At 53.4% G+C, this 16,517-nt stretch overlaps 6 protein-coding genes across 6 annotated transcripts; 4 read left to right on the forward strand and 2 right to left on the reverse strand.

The window, feature by feature from the left end:
- Positions 1-409: 409 nt before the first annotated feature.
- QBC33DRAFT_498640 (heterokaryon incompatibility protein-domain-containing protein) lies at positions 410-2,899 on the reverse strand. The gene is made up of 2 exons (XM_060425627.1): positions 1,984-2,899; positions 410-1,929 (listed from the first exon to the last, which is right to left on the reverse strand). Exons 1-2 carry the CDS (start codon positions 2,752-2,754, stop codon positions 565-567), a joined length of 2,136 nt encoding a protein of 711 aa, XP_060280057.1. The 5' UTR covers positions 2,755-2,899; the 3' UTR covers positions 410-564.
- Positions 2,900-3,204: 305 nt separating this feature from the next.
- Positions 3,205-6,711, forward strand: QBC33DRAFT_548735 (uncharacterized protein). Its single transcript, XM_060428883.1, has 4 exons — positions 3,205-3,705; positions 3,765-3,908; positions 3,970-4,396; positions 4,454-6,711. Exons 1-4 carry the CDS (start codon positions 3,389-3,391, stop codon positions 6,440-6,442), a joined length of 2,877 nt encoding a protein of 958 aa, XP_060280058.1. The 5' UTR covers positions 3,205-3,388; the 3' UTR covers positions 6,443-6,711.
- A 35-nt stretch (positions 6,712-6,746) lies between these two features.
- Positions 6,747-7,118, forward strand: QBC33DRAFT_548737 (uncharacterized protein). Its single transcript, XM_060428884.1, has one exon. The coding sequence runs from the start codon at positions 6,794-6,796 to the stop codon at positions 6,962-6,964; it is 171 nt and encodes a 56-aa protein (XP_060280059.1). The 5' UTR covers positions 6,747-6,793; the 3' UTR covers positions 6,965-7,118.
- Positions 7,119-7,254: 136 nt separating this feature from the next.
- QBC33DRAFT_548739 (uncharacterized protein) lies at positions 7,255-8,683 on the forward strand. Its single transcript, XM_060428885.1, has 3 exons — positions 7,255-7,435; positions 7,542-7,962; positions 8,012-8,683. The coding sequence occupies exons 2-3, from the start codon at positions 7,544-7,546 to the stop codon at positions 8,559-8,561; spliced, it is 969 nt and encodes a 322-aa protein (XP_060280060.1). The 5' UTR covers positions 7,255-7,435; positions 7,542-7,543; the 3' UTR covers positions 8,562-8,683.
- Positions 8,684-9,830: 1,147 nt separating this feature from the next.
- On the forward strand, positions 9,831-12,032 carry QBC33DRAFT_548743 (kelch repeat-containing protein). The gene is made up of 5 exons (XM_060428886.1): positions 9,831-9,990; positions 10,064-10,144; positions 10,199-10,731; positions 10,800-11,350; positions 11,416-12,032. The coding sequence occupies exons 1-5, from the start codon at positions 9,894-9,896 to the stop codon at positions 11,873-11,875; spliced, it is 1,722 nt and encodes a 573-aa protein (XP_060280061.1). The 5' UTR covers positions 9,831-9,893; the 3' UTR covers positions 11,876-12,032.
- Positions 12,033-12,059: 27 nt separating this feature from the next.
- QBC33DRAFT_596574 (uncharacterized protein) lies at positions 12,060-16,443 on the reverse strand (the record flags this gene model as incomplete). Its single annotated transcript, XM_060431886.1, has 5 exons — positions 16,363-16,443; positions 13,000-16,295; positions 12,533-12,744; positions 12,361-12,490; positions 12,060-12,085 (listed from the first exon to the last, which is right to left on the reverse strand). Exons 1-5 carry the CDS (start codon positions 16,425-16,427, stop codon positions 12,060-12,062), a joined length of 3,729 nt encoding a protein of 1,242 aa, XP_060280062.1. The 5' UTR covers positions 16,428-16,443.
- Positions 16,444-16,517: the final 74 nt, after the last annotated feature.

Genomic DNA, 16,517 nt, shown 5'->3' on the forward strand with positions numbered 1-16,517 from the left:
GATGGAAGACTGACCGCTTCGATGGATCGCTGCATCACATATCGCACGATCGTGATCTGTCTCTGTTGATCGAGACGTAGGACACGACCGATGGCTTGGCTCTCCACGGCGGGATTCCGCTGAGGCTCGAGGATGTGGACGCTGTTTGCAACAGTAAGGTAGTTTAGTCTTGCGTGGTGGTCAGTCTCTCAAACTCCCCTGCGATACACTGGGGTCAAAGTGCGGGACATACCCAACCGCGCGGGTCGAGAACGTTATCAAGAGAACTCTTCCAAAGGGACAGTTGTAGTGAGTTCAACGGAGAGCAGAGGATCCCGATTGCTTGCTCCTGCCCTCCTGATCGAGATGAGTTCATTGCCATGCCCAAGGACGCACTTACGGTAGGAAGCATCTTCGGCGATCCTATAACGTCGTTTATTTTCTTACCCCTTGAAGCACAATAATACTAAATACCTACACTTTTTACTAACTGCCTATCTACGTCTAGCAATATCCTGCCGTTAAGTCTATTGTGCAGAGGCTGCCAGCAATGGGCCCCAACTTCTTCTCTGGGAGCGATGTCCTCTAGCTTAGCCGGATGTCCATTGCTATTTTATGTTCTTTCCACAGCAGCTGTTCATGCTCGCCCACACTAGGTGCTATGTCCGGCCTGACCTTGCTTAATCTTCCACTGTCCGAGCGGAACGCCGTGTCGGCCGTCGGCTCCGGCGAAGCTGGCCTGAACAAAACATACCCCAACCTCTCGTAGCGGTCCTCTCCACGGTGAATAAGTATGATGAAGGTCGCGTCGGCGTTGTAAGGATTATCATCGAACATCATCGCTGGTAGCGATTTCTCCTGCAGGGAATCGGCATCGAAATCTTTGTCGTCGATGTAAAAGTACGCGAGCTCGGTATACCCTCGTCGCGGGAGTTTGGCGTATAGTCCCTCTTTGAAGGCATCCTTTTGCGAGCGTTCGCCCAAGTTCCTTTCGTCGTAATATGCTTGTCTCGCTGCCTCACTAACACCCGACCAGGAGACATGTGTGAACTCTAGGTCGACGGCCCATATCCTCAGCCGGAGGAAAAGTGATCCAGACGCATACATATGGTATTTGCCGTGTTCTTTACCGAAGTCCTGCAGATCTATAATCTCGGCTTCCTCGCCTCGGCTGTCCTTCTCTAGGCTGATGAGGAAGAGATTCCCGGCCCCCATGAAAAGTTGCTTTCCCCTCGTCACCGGCCCGGACCATCCCGCCCAGGACCAGCTGGGGAACTGGGTCTGCCGATTGCACGGCTGCCTGTGACGCCAATTGAGCTTCAGGTCCCACCTGTTGTGCTGGAAGACTAGGGGCACGCCCCAGACATGGTAGATCGGATTCTTGCGACTTGCAAAGCTGGACAGAATGCCTAGAAACGCGTTCAGAGAGTCGGAGGAGTAAGACAACGTGCGGTTGCTGTACTCTTCGAGAATGCTCAAGAGATGGAAGTAGGGCCGGTCCACGTCGTAGTACTTCTGGTCCAGCGTCAGGCGGCCGAAGGGGGGCCGAGGAACATTTTCGGGCAACCGGCGGGAAGACTTCGCGTGCATCAGCTCGTAGGGCCAGTGTACCGCCTCAGAGCAGTGCATGCCGTTGCACTGAAAGGCGACTTGGTAATCTGTAAAGACGAGTCTCCGGTTGGACAACATAGCCTCTTGTAAAGTCCAGCCTCGCGTTGCCCATCGGCTAGTATCTAAAGCCCAAGACGCATGGGGGAAGGTCTGGATGTAGAGATGGTCGTCGATGGAGAGAGAATTCTGCCCAACTCTCTCCCGGGTTCCCACGCCTGGCAGACCGTGGTCAGAGCCTTCGCCGGCGGCAGCGATCAGAGTTAATTTCGCATTGCCATAGACGAGGTTCATGGCTTTGATTTGATCGTGTTTGTCGGTGACATTGTTTTGATCAATACACTGGCAAATCGCTTAGTAGGCACTCAAGATGGCCCGGGGATATGGTAGACTTACATAGTTGTCGACCCAGACATACTTGTATCCCAACTTCTTCGTGACTACGAAGCTGTCCTCCACAACCTTGGGAAATCTGCCTGGCGGAGCGGCGTGTGCTCCCCAAACATACGAAAGCGCCACATACTCGCAGTTCTCTGGCGCGTCTATGACATCTAGCGTATCGACATCGATTACTCTCAGTTTCTCCACAATCTCGGTGATCGAAGGGTTGCATAGACGTTTGTGTTTGCTTTCGCAAAAGGATATCCAGGATTTGATCATGGCGTAATCAATCCTGTCTGTTCGAATCCGTCGAGGGCCGATGCTTGTGCTCTGTCCTTCACGTTGCGGATCGACAACACCAATGAAATCACTTGCTTCTAGAGTCGTTGATCGAGCGGTAGACGCTACAATTCCGAGGAGAACCGATGACGCTATATCGTGTTTCTTGAGTGTAGGGGTACGAATGCGGGCGTAGATAGCATTGGCCGAATAGGCGTAAAGCCGGCATTCATGACCGTCCAAGCTTTGGTCCTTGATGGATCCCAGGAGGCGGCAGAACATGCAGGCTGAGCCGAGAAGCTGGTCGGAGTTATCGTCGACGATGGCGAGTTGGACACCCAGATCTGCCTTGACATGAATATGGCCAGCCTCCGTGTGGATGCCGCGGCATCTTTCGCAAAGGGTATCCGCTTCAATGCGTTCTGTTTCTGGCATCTTCGACCGTTTGCTGCGAGGACTTTGTGAATCAGCCGGCTGGCGCCGATTCTGTCTGATTCCTCCTGGCATGGTCTATTGTTGATGTTTGACGAGCCGGAGCTACCAGGCCCTGAGGAGCAACAGGACTGTGGGGGTTGATATCTGAGTTTGACTGTGGCTAGGCGTTCTGTCGATCAGTTGGGTGGCTCTGGTTAACGAGAAAAAAAAGGCGCAGCCACAATGCGACCCTCATGCAGGCAACAGTCTCCAATCAGGCGAACCAGGCCTACGAATTATGGAACTGTAGCTGCAAGGGTCGGCCGCAGTTGGTAGTGAGAGCCGTTGCTATTGGCTCCGGGATGCCGCTAAGCCTCTTCCCCGCCACCAAGCCGCAGGAACCCGAGCAAGTTCCGGCGGTTCGCTTGCTGTTTTGCGCATGCTGCTTAATAAACCACTGCTTAATAAACCACTGCTTAAGAAACCACTGCTTAATAAACCACCACATGTGACATTTGGTCGGCGGCCTCTCAGCAATAAATCCTAGAATAACCCCTACCTAGTCATAGCGGAAGGCGTGCCTAATGGGAACATCTTCTGCGACCACGAAGAAAAACACATCGGCTGGCCAAGACTTCGCTGCGACCTATCGCCTTATTCTTGCTGTTTATTAATTGTCTAGCTAGCGTCCTCGTCTACTCCCTAGCTACCTGCTTCCCAAGCGGTAATGGCCGTGAACTCGATAGAACCAGGACAGATAAGCGCCAGAGTAAAGTTCGATGAAGTGGATTCTGTTTCCGCTGGCTCACCACCATGTTCAAGCATCTGCAAGACCATTTTTCGACACATTCAGCAGCTTGGCGAGACCAACATCGAGGAATATCACGGATATATTGGTGCGGATCAGCTTCGCAAACCATGGCGTGACCAAATGCGGCGTCGCGCCAAGTTCATTGCGAGGTCAGCCAAGCAGCTAGACGACCCTACGCAACTGTCAATTCTACAGTCGGAAATTATGGCGCGCCTATCGGTTGAGGTTGAATGGTGAGGATTCTCAACGAACTAGACTTGGTGCGCGGAACTAATGCCAATCTCATGCGCAGCAAAAAATGTCGAGCGAGATTTTGGCATACCGAGCGCAGCACCCTCCCAGAGAGGCTAAGCAATGAACATGCCGCAGCCCTCAAGGATCAGCAAGCAAATCGAGCACCTTGTATATGTGATGCCGGTAGTGGTAACAAAGAAGAGTATGATTCCATCAAGCCAGCCTTCATACTTTGTTTTAAAAGCACTAATTAGATCCGTTAGCGATGAGCGTGGCACACGTCTGCTGTTCTTCGAAGAGACGGATGAGGAGCCTGCCGATGAAAATGAACCTCACTCGCAGCCATCGAACGCTAGAAAAACGGCGCACCAAATTTACAACATTCGAATACCGAACGAGGGATCCCTTGAAAACAACTTCTCGTATCGGAAGTGGGTCTTTCCGTTCCTTGTCGTCGCATCATCCGAACCCGAGGGAGAAGAAAGCGACACAAGCAGCAGGAAAATACCGCATGAGACGGTGGTCAAAACGATGCAGCTGCTGGTTTCTCAAGAGGGATTGCGCCAGGATGCCGGGGAGACAACAGAATGGGAAGCCGGCCCCCTCGCCTGGGCCGTATCTCATCGAGGCAACCATTGGAGTATCTCGGCGTTTTATATGGAAGGCAATGATACAGATGAGTGCTGCGTGGTACGTCAGAGCCCCCCAGATTTTCTTTTATATACAATACTGAACGGTCGCCGGCAGCATATACTTCCTCTATGGAACGGCTGCGTTCGTTCACCCAGCCACGCGCTCCAACTTTTGCTTATTGTCGACTACATTGTTGACTGGGCGCGCGAAATCTACCGCGGAGCCATCATAAACAGCCTCACTAAAGCGTTGGAAAATGGCCCGAAACCCATGGTCATGGTTCACCAGACCCGCACCTCGAGGAGGTTTTGCCAAGTTAGTCATGGCTCTTCGGGGGCCACGAAGCACCCCAAAACATCGACGGGTGACCCTCTTAGAAAATACGACAGCCAGTACGGAGTCATTCGGGATGCTCGCTACGTGCGGTCCCTGTTCGTCGCCCTCTACGTGACGGAGGACAACTTTGAGACTCTGATGGGCTCGATATCCGCCGACGAGCGAAAGTCCCTGGCCAACTCTATTCTTAGGTGCCTGACCGAGGCTTGGCGCATTTCGCGGGAAGGGCTGGACGCCATTGAGAGGATGTGGACAAACAAAAGCCGTGAGGGCGCTGACCACTACCCAAAAGACAAGGTCTTCCTCACCGTCATGACCGTTACGGCCTACCTGACGCCCTCCTGGGAGCCGACGCGGGAGTTGGGCTACCTAGCAGTAGCTGAGTCTCTCTTTGACCGGCTGCTGGAGATGGCGTGCCTCCATCGCCATCCCGGACGGGCTCCGGCCGGCTTTCCCACGGTTGATAGGGCTGTAGCGACTTTCTTCAGCGTGCTCAAGCAGTGTACCGCGCAGGACACACTGAAGGCGTGCGTCGCCCGCGTCTGTCGCCACAGCGGGATCGAGGCGATGGTGTGTGGGGACCCAGAGGGGGAGAAGTCTTCCAACTGGCAGATTTTCGTGTCCGAGATGACAGCCGAAGGGATGAGGCACCGGCTCGACGTTGTCATCAAGCCCGCGTCGATTTCGAAGGCGCGGAATATCGTGTTTGATCTGTTCACGGGGCAAATGGTTCAGGTGTCGTCATCGTTGTTCCGCATCTCGTCGCTCCTCGAGGAACTTCCTCGGCCGGGAGAGCCCAAGGAGTACCCCGAACCACCTGTAGGAGACGAATCCTTGTGGGGCTCTCCGCCTGGCCTCCCGGACTTCGAGGAGAAAAATGTCGTACTTGCCACAACGGCCGAACCGCGTAAGGCCGGAGGAGGTCGAGACGAGCTGTGCGTTTTCGTTATGGACCCGACCGTTCTGGAAACTGGGCTGCCGCTCACGACACTTCTCGAGACACACCCAGATTGGCATCTGCGGGTGAAAAGGTTCCACCGGAAGCACGGCTGGGGAGCTAGAGATGGGAACCTTGGCAACTTCATCTGCCGAGACCACTCTATGGAGCCCAAATTGGCCGAGTATCGCAAGCATCTCGAAGGTGCTACCGAACAGGGCCAGTTACCCGGCGACGCGAGCTCGACTGGAAGCGAGGGATTCTGGGCAGCCAAGGAATATACCTCCAGCATAACCACGATCTCTGCGGCAGGCTACAAAGCTGATTTCATGAGTGCTCTCTCCCTTGCGGAAGCTATGCGGCCTGGTCACCGGCTCAACTCGATAGTCTGGCGAAATCCCCCCAAGAACGCCGAGACCGTGGTCAAGTGGAGAATCACTGTGGATTCTAACGGAAATCCCGTCCGTCCTAGCGATTCAGGGCCGAGCACGACGAGTAGCCAACGACGTACGTCCAACAACATTGCCAATGGGTCACAGCCGGCCATTGTTGTAACAGACACCTCATTAGTGGACGAAGCAGAAGGGGGATTGAAGTCACTTCAAGCCGTTCCAGACAGCAAGCGGGTCATCGAACTAGATCCCAACTCCGAGGAGCCCGAAGCAGGGCCGTCGAAGGGCAAGCGGCCGCTTTGGAATGGGCTACCCGAGCACGAGGCTGTAGGACCGTCCAGCAAGCGGCCGCGCCTCTCTACGTCACAGATGCATTCCGATGACGCCCTCAGCGATGTGGACTTCGAGATGTTCATGCAAGCTGGCGTTTTTGCTTAGTTCCTTTGAAGTTCATAGCTTTTGGAGACGTGCCCACTTATCGAGATTTGTAAAGAATATGGCGGGGGAGCGCCAGATGATACACGGATACCATATAGCTATATGTGTGAGGGTGTGAGGGTGGATAACAATATAGAAAAAGAACTCTAATAGACGTAAAAGGGTGCTATATCTGAACTCTTGGTTCGCAGGTGATAGAAGTAGCGACAAAACGGGAGAAAATCTACAAAAAGGGTTCGACTCGCAGGAATCCAGAAACAGACATCTGAAGCGCCACGAGCGAGCATACACGTGCGCTTTTGATGGCTGTCCCACGGTGACTGTGTCTCAAAAAAGGACCTGGACACCCACATGCTCGAAAGTCACGGCGTTTCCAGCGACGGCAAAGACTTTCTTGACGTGCCGAATCCGAACCTAGGACCCGCCAAGAAGCATCCCGGAACATTTCAGTGTACCCTCTGCCCGATGCGGTTTATTCGCACGCATAATTTGCCGTCGGACGAGGCAAGCAGCATTGACTGAGTGAGGCGGATCGATTGGTCGGTGTCAGCGAACCTGGACGCATCAACAGCCATGTAAACCGGTCCGAGCAGTCGCAGTGGCCGCAGGAGGCGGGTATTCAGGTGGTTGATTCCATCGCCCAAGGAGAAGCTTACCGCCTTGAGTCAGATCATGCTGCGCAGAGGAGAAGACCTCGACGACTTCGTCTTGCCGACTGCTGTTGGATTTCTGCCCATGCCTAGTGTAGAGGATGCATTCGCCGTCCTCGGTGACGCCGCCGTGCATGTGATCCCTGTCCCATGAGCGAACCACTAGCACTATACCTACACAGCCTCAACCGCAGCATGCATGCATACACACCCTTGTGCTTATTTTTGGCATTTGAGCCCGCGCCTGCGGGCAGCAGCCTAGCATATCAAGGGCCAAGGATAACCCTGTAGTACCTAGTCCGCGAGGGGGAAGCGGCCGTTGCGCAGCCGCGATCCACAACAGGTTAGCGCACCCCTTTGCTGTCATCCATCCCCTCATTTGAGGTGGGAAAAGCCTGTCGTCACCGTAATTTAATCATAAACCACGTCAACTAACGTCAACGTCCTAGAAATGCAATTGTATGTTGAGAGTGTCTTTGGTACTTATGAGCTCCTTGAGCGCATAATCCTGCAGCTGGATCATATCAATGAAATAGTCCGAGCGCAGCTGGTTTGTCGCAACTGGAGAGACGTCGTTCAAGATTCTCCGGCGCTCCAGCAGGCTTGCTGGTATCGACCGCACGGCGGGGACGCTCGCGAGCAACAAGCCGGTCGGGATACATGGAAACTGAATCCTGTGTTTAACTCATTGGGAGTCTCAGTGGGCATTCGCCCATGGCTTCCGCCGCCCGCGCAAGAGCAAGGGGATTTCGATTTGGAGAAGCGCATCTACGACAGACCGGGATCATGGACTACTATGCTAGCCACACAGCCCCCCAGCCAGCGAATACAGGTTGAATGTTACGGCAACTATTCCGGGGACGAGACAATGTAAGCTCCTGGCGTACATTGGAATATCCGCAGCTAATAATCCAAATAGGTCCTATGTCCTCGAATCCATGACAGGCTGCCTCCTTTTGGGCGACGTCATGGCCGTACTAGCAGAGGGCCAAAATCGGCAAGAATGCGGTGTAGATCGTTACGCTGGTGTTAGGCAATATAAAGGTCGCTTGTTTCCAGTGACACAGACGGACGAGAAGGGCCCCGACTGGCAGCCCATACTAGAGGAAATGGCGGATGATGTTTCCATTAAGGTTGCAGTCGACCAGGCCTGGGGTTCGGGTACCTATCCTGCATTCTCACTTCGACGTGTCTATCTGCACGCAGAGCCTGATGCATGCCCTGCCAGCTACAGGAGCTTTCTACATGAACTGATAGTACATAGGATGATATACTATGGGACTGAATATAGCTGGGACTGGGCACACAATGGTGGTAATAGGTGGGGCTGGGAAAACCATGGTGGTAATAAAAAGCAATGCGTGTGCAAAACAGGGGAGTATGAGGCAAATCTGCTAGGTGTGAAGAGCTACCAAGAGGGATACCTAGCAGAGTGCAGCCATCTTTTCCGCTTGCTATCTGACGTCTAAAGCATGGTGGTAGTTGGAAAGAATATAAATAGCCTCCTCTCCACTGCTTTTTGCCTTTCGAAAATCCTCGTTCTTCAAGATGGAAGAAAACTTTTTTGGGCATGAGAATGGCCATGTGGCTGGGTATCGTTAGAGACTAGTGGCATTAAAACGGAATGCATCATTACGCAAAGGATGTCGACTGGCACTCTCGGAATATGGCTCGAGAAGGAACTACGCCAAAGTAATTCCTTGTGACTAATATCACCACCTGAAACCACACCCCAGATTGATACGGCGGTGCTGGGGAGCGCTGTTGATTAGCTGGTGACACTGCCAAAAAAAAAAAAAAAAAAAAAGGCCTGGCCAACTCTCAGAGAGAATTGCGTTTATTGGCTTACTCAAGGTTGTTTGTTGATCGACACCGGTTGGGAAACGTGAGGATGAAAACCTACTTTGATGCTCTCGGAGAGGAGATCGCTGATTGGACAAATCTGGAAAGTGTGGGGCACATAAGTTCCCCGAAGGACTGGCAGATGCTGCCAGCTGGCAGAAACAAGCACGGAATATCAGGATTGTTGTCACGTGGTGGTGGAAGGAGGAAAAAGAGAATCTCTTGGGGAGCCTGCGCTAAAATCTCTGGGGGGCTGTTGGATCGTGCGACAGGTGACAACAGGCTGGAAATATTTTGGCAGATGATTTGCAAGTGTCACACAGCTGTCACTGAACTACCATCGCCAATAGTCGCCGTCGCTGTCGCTGTCGCTATCGCGTCCCTATTCCTATTCCTATTCTCAACAACAGCAATAGCAATAGCAATAGAAACACCAATGATAACGTTGATAGCGATAGCAATAGCAATGGCAATAACAATAACAACAGCGATAGCAAATAGTAAAAGCGATAGCAACAGCAACAGCAGCAGCAACAGTAATACAATGGCGATGGCGATGCCAATAGGTGACGCGCTGCCAGTAATAACAGGCCGTTGCAAATCTTTGCCACCTGTCAGAAGGTTATGACACCTGTTGTGCATAGCCCCCGGAGTAAAGAGAGCAGGCCCCCGAGAGATTCTCAAGAAAAAAGGGGTTGCGCCGACAATTAAATATCCCAGCGGAAGGTGCAAATTAGTGCTTACTCTACGCATCGGGAAAGCCCAGTCGTAATTAAAAGCGCTTCCAAAGGGGAAAGATCTGCATGCATCTGCAGCTGGGTTACACGCGCTGTCAGACGCGAAAAGAGCAGTCCCAGCGAAAAAAGTGTCCCCCCAGAAATGACGCCAAGCTCCTCCCTCATTTACTCCCTTGGATTATCATCCTTCTGCTGGGTCTTGCCAAAATCGCCGCGCCCGCCATGGCGACGCGGATATTCTTTGCACTAATAGTGTTGGCTCTGTGCCGGATAGCATTATCCACGCAGGGTGACATTTGCTATGTTATTGGGGCAAAGAGTACGCCTTCCCCCTCCCCCTTCGCAACCGGACACGGGCTCGAGTTGTTTCTCACCACCATGTAACTACCTAGCCACCTTAGTGGACGACAGACTGTATTTCATCAGCGGTAATTACAGTATTGTATCTTTCGATGGCCAAGACATCACACCTAGCAAGTCTTGCCTGACCCCTGAAGCCTAGGCTCTTAACCCTAACCGTAGAGTAGCTGCATCGCTTTACTCGCTCAGTCTTAGCAGCCAGTTTCCTGTTGAGAGGTCCATTCCGCAGGGCCTTCTCAGCAATGACACGATTGATTCCGACATCACGGTTGCCTACAACAGCGCTTTGCGCACAAGCAGTGGCGATGCAACTGGAGCGCTGTGGCATTCCAACGACACAATCTATGTCTTTGGTGGCGGCTTCGAAACACCAACCAGCACGTTGTCGGCCTACAATGTCACAGCTGGTAAGTGGAAAGACGTGAAAGCCGCCGGCGGTGCCTTCAACTTTGGCAACCGGACATCTTCTCAATATGTCAGTGCTCCCGGGTCAGGCCTCCATTTTATTTATGGTGGCACCACCCCTTACATGGGAGGCATGCTCCGCCTTGACGCGTCTGATCCGGACAACCTCTCGTGGACAAATGAGACGTTAGGAAATGGGTCACACGGCGTAAAGGTGCCGAACCTGGAGTCCGGAGCCATGGTCTACATCCCAGCAGGGAAAGAGGGCATGCTCATCAGCTTTGGAGGGTCAAACGTACGTTCCCGCCACGGACAAACATCCCCAATTCTAATAATTGACGATCTTTAATCTGATCCGAACAGGTTACCGCAGGCATAGATCCCGACTGGGGGTGGCCATACGACTCGGACTGGCTAACAGTCTACGTTTACGACATCGCCTCTCACACCTGGTGGGTTCAGGAGGCCTCTGGTAGTGCCCCCTTGCATAAAGGCTCCTTCTGCACGGCCGTAACTGCCTCACCGGATGGCGGAGCGTTTCACATCACCACATACGGCGGATGGAGCCTGAATTACGGGCGTTCTTACGAGGACGTCCACGTACTCAGCATACCATCCTTCACCTGGATCGACGCCACCGACCTATCAAACGAGAGCAACAAGGAGCAGCAGGTGAACTCCACCATCGGGCGGGACAGCCTCACCGGCAGCTGCCAGACATACAAGGGCGCGCGGATGATCGTCCTCGGCGGTGGGATCCGCGCCGGTGCGTATTCGCTCACCAACGGCGCGTGCAGCAACGTCTTTGAGCCCGTGCGGGTCTTGGATCTCTCAAAGTACGAATGGCAGACCGAGCTAGACACGAATGCCAGCTACGAGGTGCCCCCGATCATCTACGACAAGATCGGTGGAGAGTAAGTCATGCGGGACACGGCCAAGTTCTTGTCACTTGCCAGATGAGCTGATATGAACCTTTCAGCGCAACCGGCGGCGCCACATCCACGGTACCCTCCGCCGGATTCGCAGACGCCACGCTATCCTCCCTGCTGCAACTGCGCGTGGCCACAGCGACCGGCGGCACGGCGTCCTCGAAGCCTTCCAACAGCTCCGCGACCGGGACGCCGGAGAACCACTCACACTCGGTAAACGCCGGCGCCATCGCCGGCGGCGTCGTGGGCGGCGTCGTCGGCCTTGCCCTCATCGCGGGCATGGCGTGGTTCCTCCTGAGGCGCAGACGCGGCGCCAAGGGCGATGCCCACGCTCCTCACCGGGTCGGGAAAGGGGTTACGTCGCCGCAGGTGCAAGAGATGGATGCGTCGTATTCCAACCAGGTGGACGCGTACGGTAGGCCGCTAAGACCGGGTGGTGGTATGGTCCATGAGTTTCCTGTTAGTCCGGCGGCGGCTGAGCTGGATAGCACTGCGCGGAGGCATATGTGATTGGATCTATTGCTGGCTAGGCCTGCCTCTCGCCCTCTTTCAATTAGATATTATTTTATACATTGATTAATTTGCTTGGCTGTTCCATCTAAGCCTGTTGGGTTTGAGGTTGTAGAGTTAGTCGCTCTTCAGATGATTGGAGCAACTACTTATCAAGGCAAAAGGGGATACATAGTTGTTGGATTCAACTAAGAATAAGAATGCTATCAACTAAATTATAATACAACAGCATTTGTCTTCATCCTTCAACGGCGACAATGGGCGAATGGGCGCCGCATCAACCTTATTCTCAGGTAACCTGTCCACCCTACTCTCAGGTAACCTGTCCACCCTACTCTCAGGTAACCTGTCCACCCTACTCTCAGGTAACCTGTCCACCCTACTCTCAGGTAACCTGTCCACCCTCTTCGAGTCCCTGTCATCAACCCTATTCTCAGGTCCCTTGTCCACCCTCTTCGAGTCCCTGGCATCAACACTATTCTCACGTAACATGTCCACCATCTTTAAGTCCTTGGCATCAACACTATTGTCAGGGACCATGTCCTCCATCTTCGAGTCCTTGGCATCAACGCTATTTTCAAGTAACATGTCCACCATCTTCGAGTCCTTGACCCGCTGTGCCAGCGACAGTGCCGTGTCACCAGAGGAAGGACTCACAATGGTGATGTCAGCCTTGCCAGTCGCTAATAGGAGCTGGGCAATACCGTAGTCTTTCCGCTCGACAGCCATCATCAACAGGGTATGGCCAGTCCGAGTTTGAGTGTTGACGTTGACTTTTCCAGTATCAAGAAGCAGCTTGACGACTTCGGTTCGCCGTAGCCTGTAAGCAGCGAGCAAGGGAGTCTCCCCTTTAGAGCTCATGTCTGGATCTGTGTCTTTGCAAGCCAAAAGCGCACGAACCATGCTTTCTCGCCCATCCCTTACAGCACAAAAGAGGGGAGTTCGCGCTTTAGAATCCATGATATTTGGATCGACTTTCTTTGTGGAGAGCAGCCGCTCAACGACAAGGTGATGACCGGCATGGACAGCAGCATGGAGCGGACTCCTGCCGGAAAGATCAACCCCCGTGTGTATAGCTTTCCCCATGCCAAGCAGCATGCTAACGATTCCAACATGGCCGTTACCAGCGGCTATGGTCAAAGGGGATTGCCCGTGATCATTGCCCTTGTTCACATCGACCTGCCCGGTGGCAAGAAGCAGCCTCACAACAGGCTCGTTACCAACTTTGGCAGCCACAGAGAGCAAGGGGTTGTCAGCCCAATCTGTCACGTTCAAGTCGACATGTCTCAATAAATCGGAAGCGAGTTTCTGCAATTCGGGCCCGCGATGTGGCGGGGATGATAACCCAGATAAAGCCCCGCCCATTTCCGCCTCAGAGATGCCGTGGCCAACGTTTGAAGCACCGAGTCGCCGAGGGCTGTTGCTTGAGTCCCCCCAGAACGGACTCTTGTTATTCGGGTCGAGAAGTCGCCTGGTAAAGTCATGACAACCAAGTTCCAAGGAACGAATCAGCGCTTTTCCAATCACTCCTTGACTCGCACGTCCCCGTTCGAGTACTCCAGCAAGAATCATGGCTTCGCTGTACTCGGCTGGCCGATCCCAGTCTGCCCTGATGATGATTTTGAGTGATTCGTCGCTGTCACTGCATTCCATTCTGTTAGTGGCAACGAGGAAGGCAAGCAGGAGACCATCGCGTCGAGGGAAGTGTTCAAAGAAGCTGAGGCGAGCAGGGGGTTGGGGAAAACGTATGTTGGGGCCGCATATTGGGTGGTTGTGTCCTCGTGAGCGGTACAGGTTGTAGAGCTTGACGAGGGTAGTTAACCCTGGTTGGCTTTGGACCTCTAGTTCGAGAAATCTTCGAATGGACCGGCGGCTTTCGGTGGCCATCGCGGCGACGAAGGGAACGCCATAGCGCTGTGGTTCTCGGGCGAGATATGACAGGTTGTCTGGCCAAACTGCAATGAGGTTGTCCATATTTGTCGCCGCTAAGATGTATAGGAGGCTAGCCTTTGTCGTATGCCGGCTGAATTCATGCTCCTCGAACAGGTTTGAGAGCCAGATCCAGTTCGCTCTGGGGAAACCCTCCAGAAAGGTCCGTTGATCGATGCCAGCTTCCTGGGCCTTGTCTCCATGATAGAGGACATTCTGCACCGCGTACCGGAGGAAGGGAGACGCGGTGGTAACTCTGGAGCAAAGCTCATTGATGTGCGCTGAATCCCGAACAACGATCAAGTTGGGGTCAACGACCGCCGGGATTGCATAGCTTATGTAGGCAGCACAGCTTTGCCTGAGATAGTCGTGGCTTGGACCCAGTAAGTTGCTCCCAAAATCAGGCCAGAAATCTGCCAATCCGTCTTCATGCAGGAAGAAATCCCTGACAGCCTCGTGGATGAACTGAACCGTAGGGTTGGACCCCTTGGACTGTACAATCTCAGCTAGACCTTTAGAGTGGTCAAGGATGAACCTGTGTTGAACTTCCGAGGTGATTTCATCTGAGGCCACCTCGCCGAACTCCTCTGATGCCTCAAGAAGAAGGGCAAAGTACAACTCTTCGGGTGTAAGAGGTCTTGAGGAGAACAGGATCCACTGTATGAAGTGAAGGAGGCCCTGGGGATTGCGGTCGTCTCGAGTCATGATATCCCGAAACAGGCCGTGAAGATCGTCTGGAAGTTCAGCTAGCCTTGCCTGTAATCCGTGGATGCGGCCACTGTCGTACTCCTTGTTGAGGATATCCACAACTAAGACCACCCACATGAAGACCCCAGCGGCCTTTTTCTGAAGGTCTAAGCGTATATTCTGGGCACGCTCGCTGGCCCCAATCTTGAGTTTGCCATCGATATACGTCGTTATGTCTTGGACATGCCCCTTGTGACTCTCCAACACAAGCTCGTACCCACGTCCAATCGAAATATGGGGATAATGCCTGCTCGTCAGACAGACCTCGAAATTGATATGGGACTCGACGACAGAGTCGCTCAGGTTCTCAAAAAAGGACACCGTTTCGCGCATCTCCCTCTCGTCGCATTCATCGAGAGCGTCGATAAAACAGACAACCGATGCCTGGTCCAGGGCCAATATGATTTGCTGGAAGACATCTTCGAGGGCCTTGACACTCCACTCCTTTTGGCTGCTGCTCATCGTGGACATTTGACCCAGAGCATTTATCATGTCCTCCTTTCCGTCAGGAATATGCTGCAAAAGCTGTGTGAGCAGAGAACGATACATGCCCTCGGTTGATCTCTCAAGATAGTCGCCACGAGCGTTGAAGAAAAAGGATATCACGATTCTGTCCTTCATCGTCTTCTGTGTGTGGGAAAACGCGAACTTCATCACCGTCGACTTTCCAGTCCCTGGCTTTCCCTTGATCCAGAGCAAACCGTAGTGCTGATTGAGCTTGCTGAGATCAAGCCATTGGACATAGACGGGCTCTGTAAGAATCCATCTGCATGTCTTCGTATGGGCGGACTTGATGGCCGTCCTTCTGAAGTCGGCTCGGTCGAACGTCAGGGCGTTCATGATTCTTTCCTTCTCATATTCTGTCACCGACTTCGAAGGGTCATTGTGAGGCCTCTGGGACCCGGGGGACTGGGTAACCATTCTGCGTAACGCCGCCTCGACCTTCTTGAACTCGGGATCCAGTAGACCGGTGAAGCGACACATATCCATATGGTCTCGTCCAATATGTTGAGACGTCTCCACCTCCGGAAGATTGATATAGGACGAGGTGTCCTCAACCGCCTTCCGCCCCTCCAGGACTCGTATCCCGAGAGACTCCTGGAACGAATGGATGACCCAGCCATGATGCCGGGCCATCGGGCCAAATTCATCTCGCAGCTCTCGGAGGCGCTCCGATGACGGGAGGAGGGCTTCAACCACTTGCTGATTGACAGTGAAACCGAGCGCCCTGGTCGCTGCCTCCGCGACTTTCTGCAACAGACGTCGTGGATCTGCCCCCTGGTGAGGAGTGCCGAAGAATACGACACCGACGGTCGCATCGCAAATGCTTCCGAGATGTGCTTGCTTGTCGTGTTGCCCACTCGACCTCCGGAGCATCTCCTTCACAACGATGCCTCCCAGGCTATGCGCAATGAAGATGAGGCGTCTCGTGGGGGCCAGGCGACGCTGTGCCTCGAGCTCGACTAGGAAGTTGCTGGCGATATCATATACCGAGTTCTGGTTAAGACGCTTACCAGCAATGTGTCGTATGTTGGCGTCATAGCCGTATGTCAAAACTCTAGCCTCAGGGATGCTGGTTCGAAGCAAGTCTCGCGGCCAGTATATAGCCCTGCGCGAGGTTGAACGGGGACGGAGTCCACGCCCTTGAGCATTGGTTGGAGGTTCACTCTCGCCATCATCCGCGCCACTTTTGTGTGTCCACGTTCGCTCGGGATGGCCATTGAAGCCGTGGACAAAGACGATGCTATACATTTGTCAGTGTTGTACCAATTATTAGTTGCTTCTATGGTTGCTGGGGTGGGCAAACGTACTCGAGATCAGGCTCACTCGGGTCCAGTATTACAGTCAGGCCGGTAGCAGGAATTTTGGCATTCATCTTGAGATGGTATCTGGACCTGCGAAGCCCTTGTTGTCCATCAACCCAGATGAGTGAGTACCTAAGCTTTGTGTGCTGTGGGAGAAGAAA

Source organism: Phialemonium atrogriseum, assembly GCF_030411735.1.
Source record: "Phialemonium atrogriseum strain 8032-3 unplaced genomic scaffold QBC33scaffold_28, whole genome shotgun sequence".
Taxonomy (NCBI): domain Eukaryota; kingdom Fungi; phylum Ascomycota; class Sordariomycetes; order Cephalothecales; family Cephalothecaceae; genus Phialemonium; species Phialemonium atrogriseum.

What these genes read in the sequence shown, in the direction of transcription:
- QBC33DRAFT_548737 (XM_060428884.1), top strand. Translation starts at nt 6,794, where the DNA reads ATGCTCGAAAGTCACGGCGTTTCCAGCGACGGCAAAGACTTTCTTGAC.
- QBC33DRAFT_548739 (XM_060428885.1), top strand. Translation starts at nt 7,544, where the DNA reads ATGCAATTGTATGTTGAGAGTGTCTTTGGTACTTATGAGCTCCTTGAG. An exon ending in TATTCCGGGGACGAGACAAT is followed by an intron (nt 7,963 to 8,011) that starts GTAAGCTCCTGG and finishes TAATCCAAATAG; the next exon opens with GTCCTATGTCCTCGAATCCA.
- QBC33DRAFT_548743 (XM_060428886.1), top strand. Translation starts at nt 9,894, where the DNA reads ATGGCGACGCGGATATTCTTTGCACTAATAGTGTTGGCTCTGTGCCGG. An exon ending in TCAGCTTTGGAGGGTCAAAC is followed by an intron (nt 10,732 to 10,799) that starts GTACGTTCCCGC and finishes TGATCCGAACAG; the next exon opens with GTTACCGCAGGCATAGATCC. An exon ending in TACGACAAGATCGGTGGAGA is followed by an intron (nt 11,351 to 11,415) that starts GTAAGTCATGCG and finishes TGAACCTTTCAG; the next exon opens with CGCAACCGGCGGCGCCACAT.
- QBC33DRAFT_548735 (XM_060428883.1), top strand. Translation starts at nt 3,389, where the DNA reads ATGGCCGTGAACTCGATAGAACCAGGACAGATAAGCGCCAGAGTAAAG. An exon ending in CTATCGGTTGAGGTTGAATG is followed by an intron (nt 3,706 to 3,764) that starts GTGAGGATTCTC and finishes TCTCATGCGCAG; the next exon opens with CAAAAAATGTCGAGCGAGAT. An exon ending in ATACAGATGAGTGCTGCGTG is followed by an intron (nt 4,397 to 4,453) that starts GTACGTCAGAGC and finishes GGTCGCCGGCAG; the next exon opens with CATATACTTCCTCTATGGAA.
- QBC33DRAFT_498640 (XM_060425627.1), bottom strand. Translation starts at nt 2,754, where the DNA reads ATGCCAGGAGGAATCAGACAGAATCGGCGCCAGCCGGCTGATTCACAA. An exon ending in ATGTCTGGGTCGACAACTAT is followed by an intron (nt 1,930 to 1,983) that starts GTAAGTCTACCA and finishes GCGATTTGCCAG; the next exon opens with TGTATTGATCAAAACAATGT.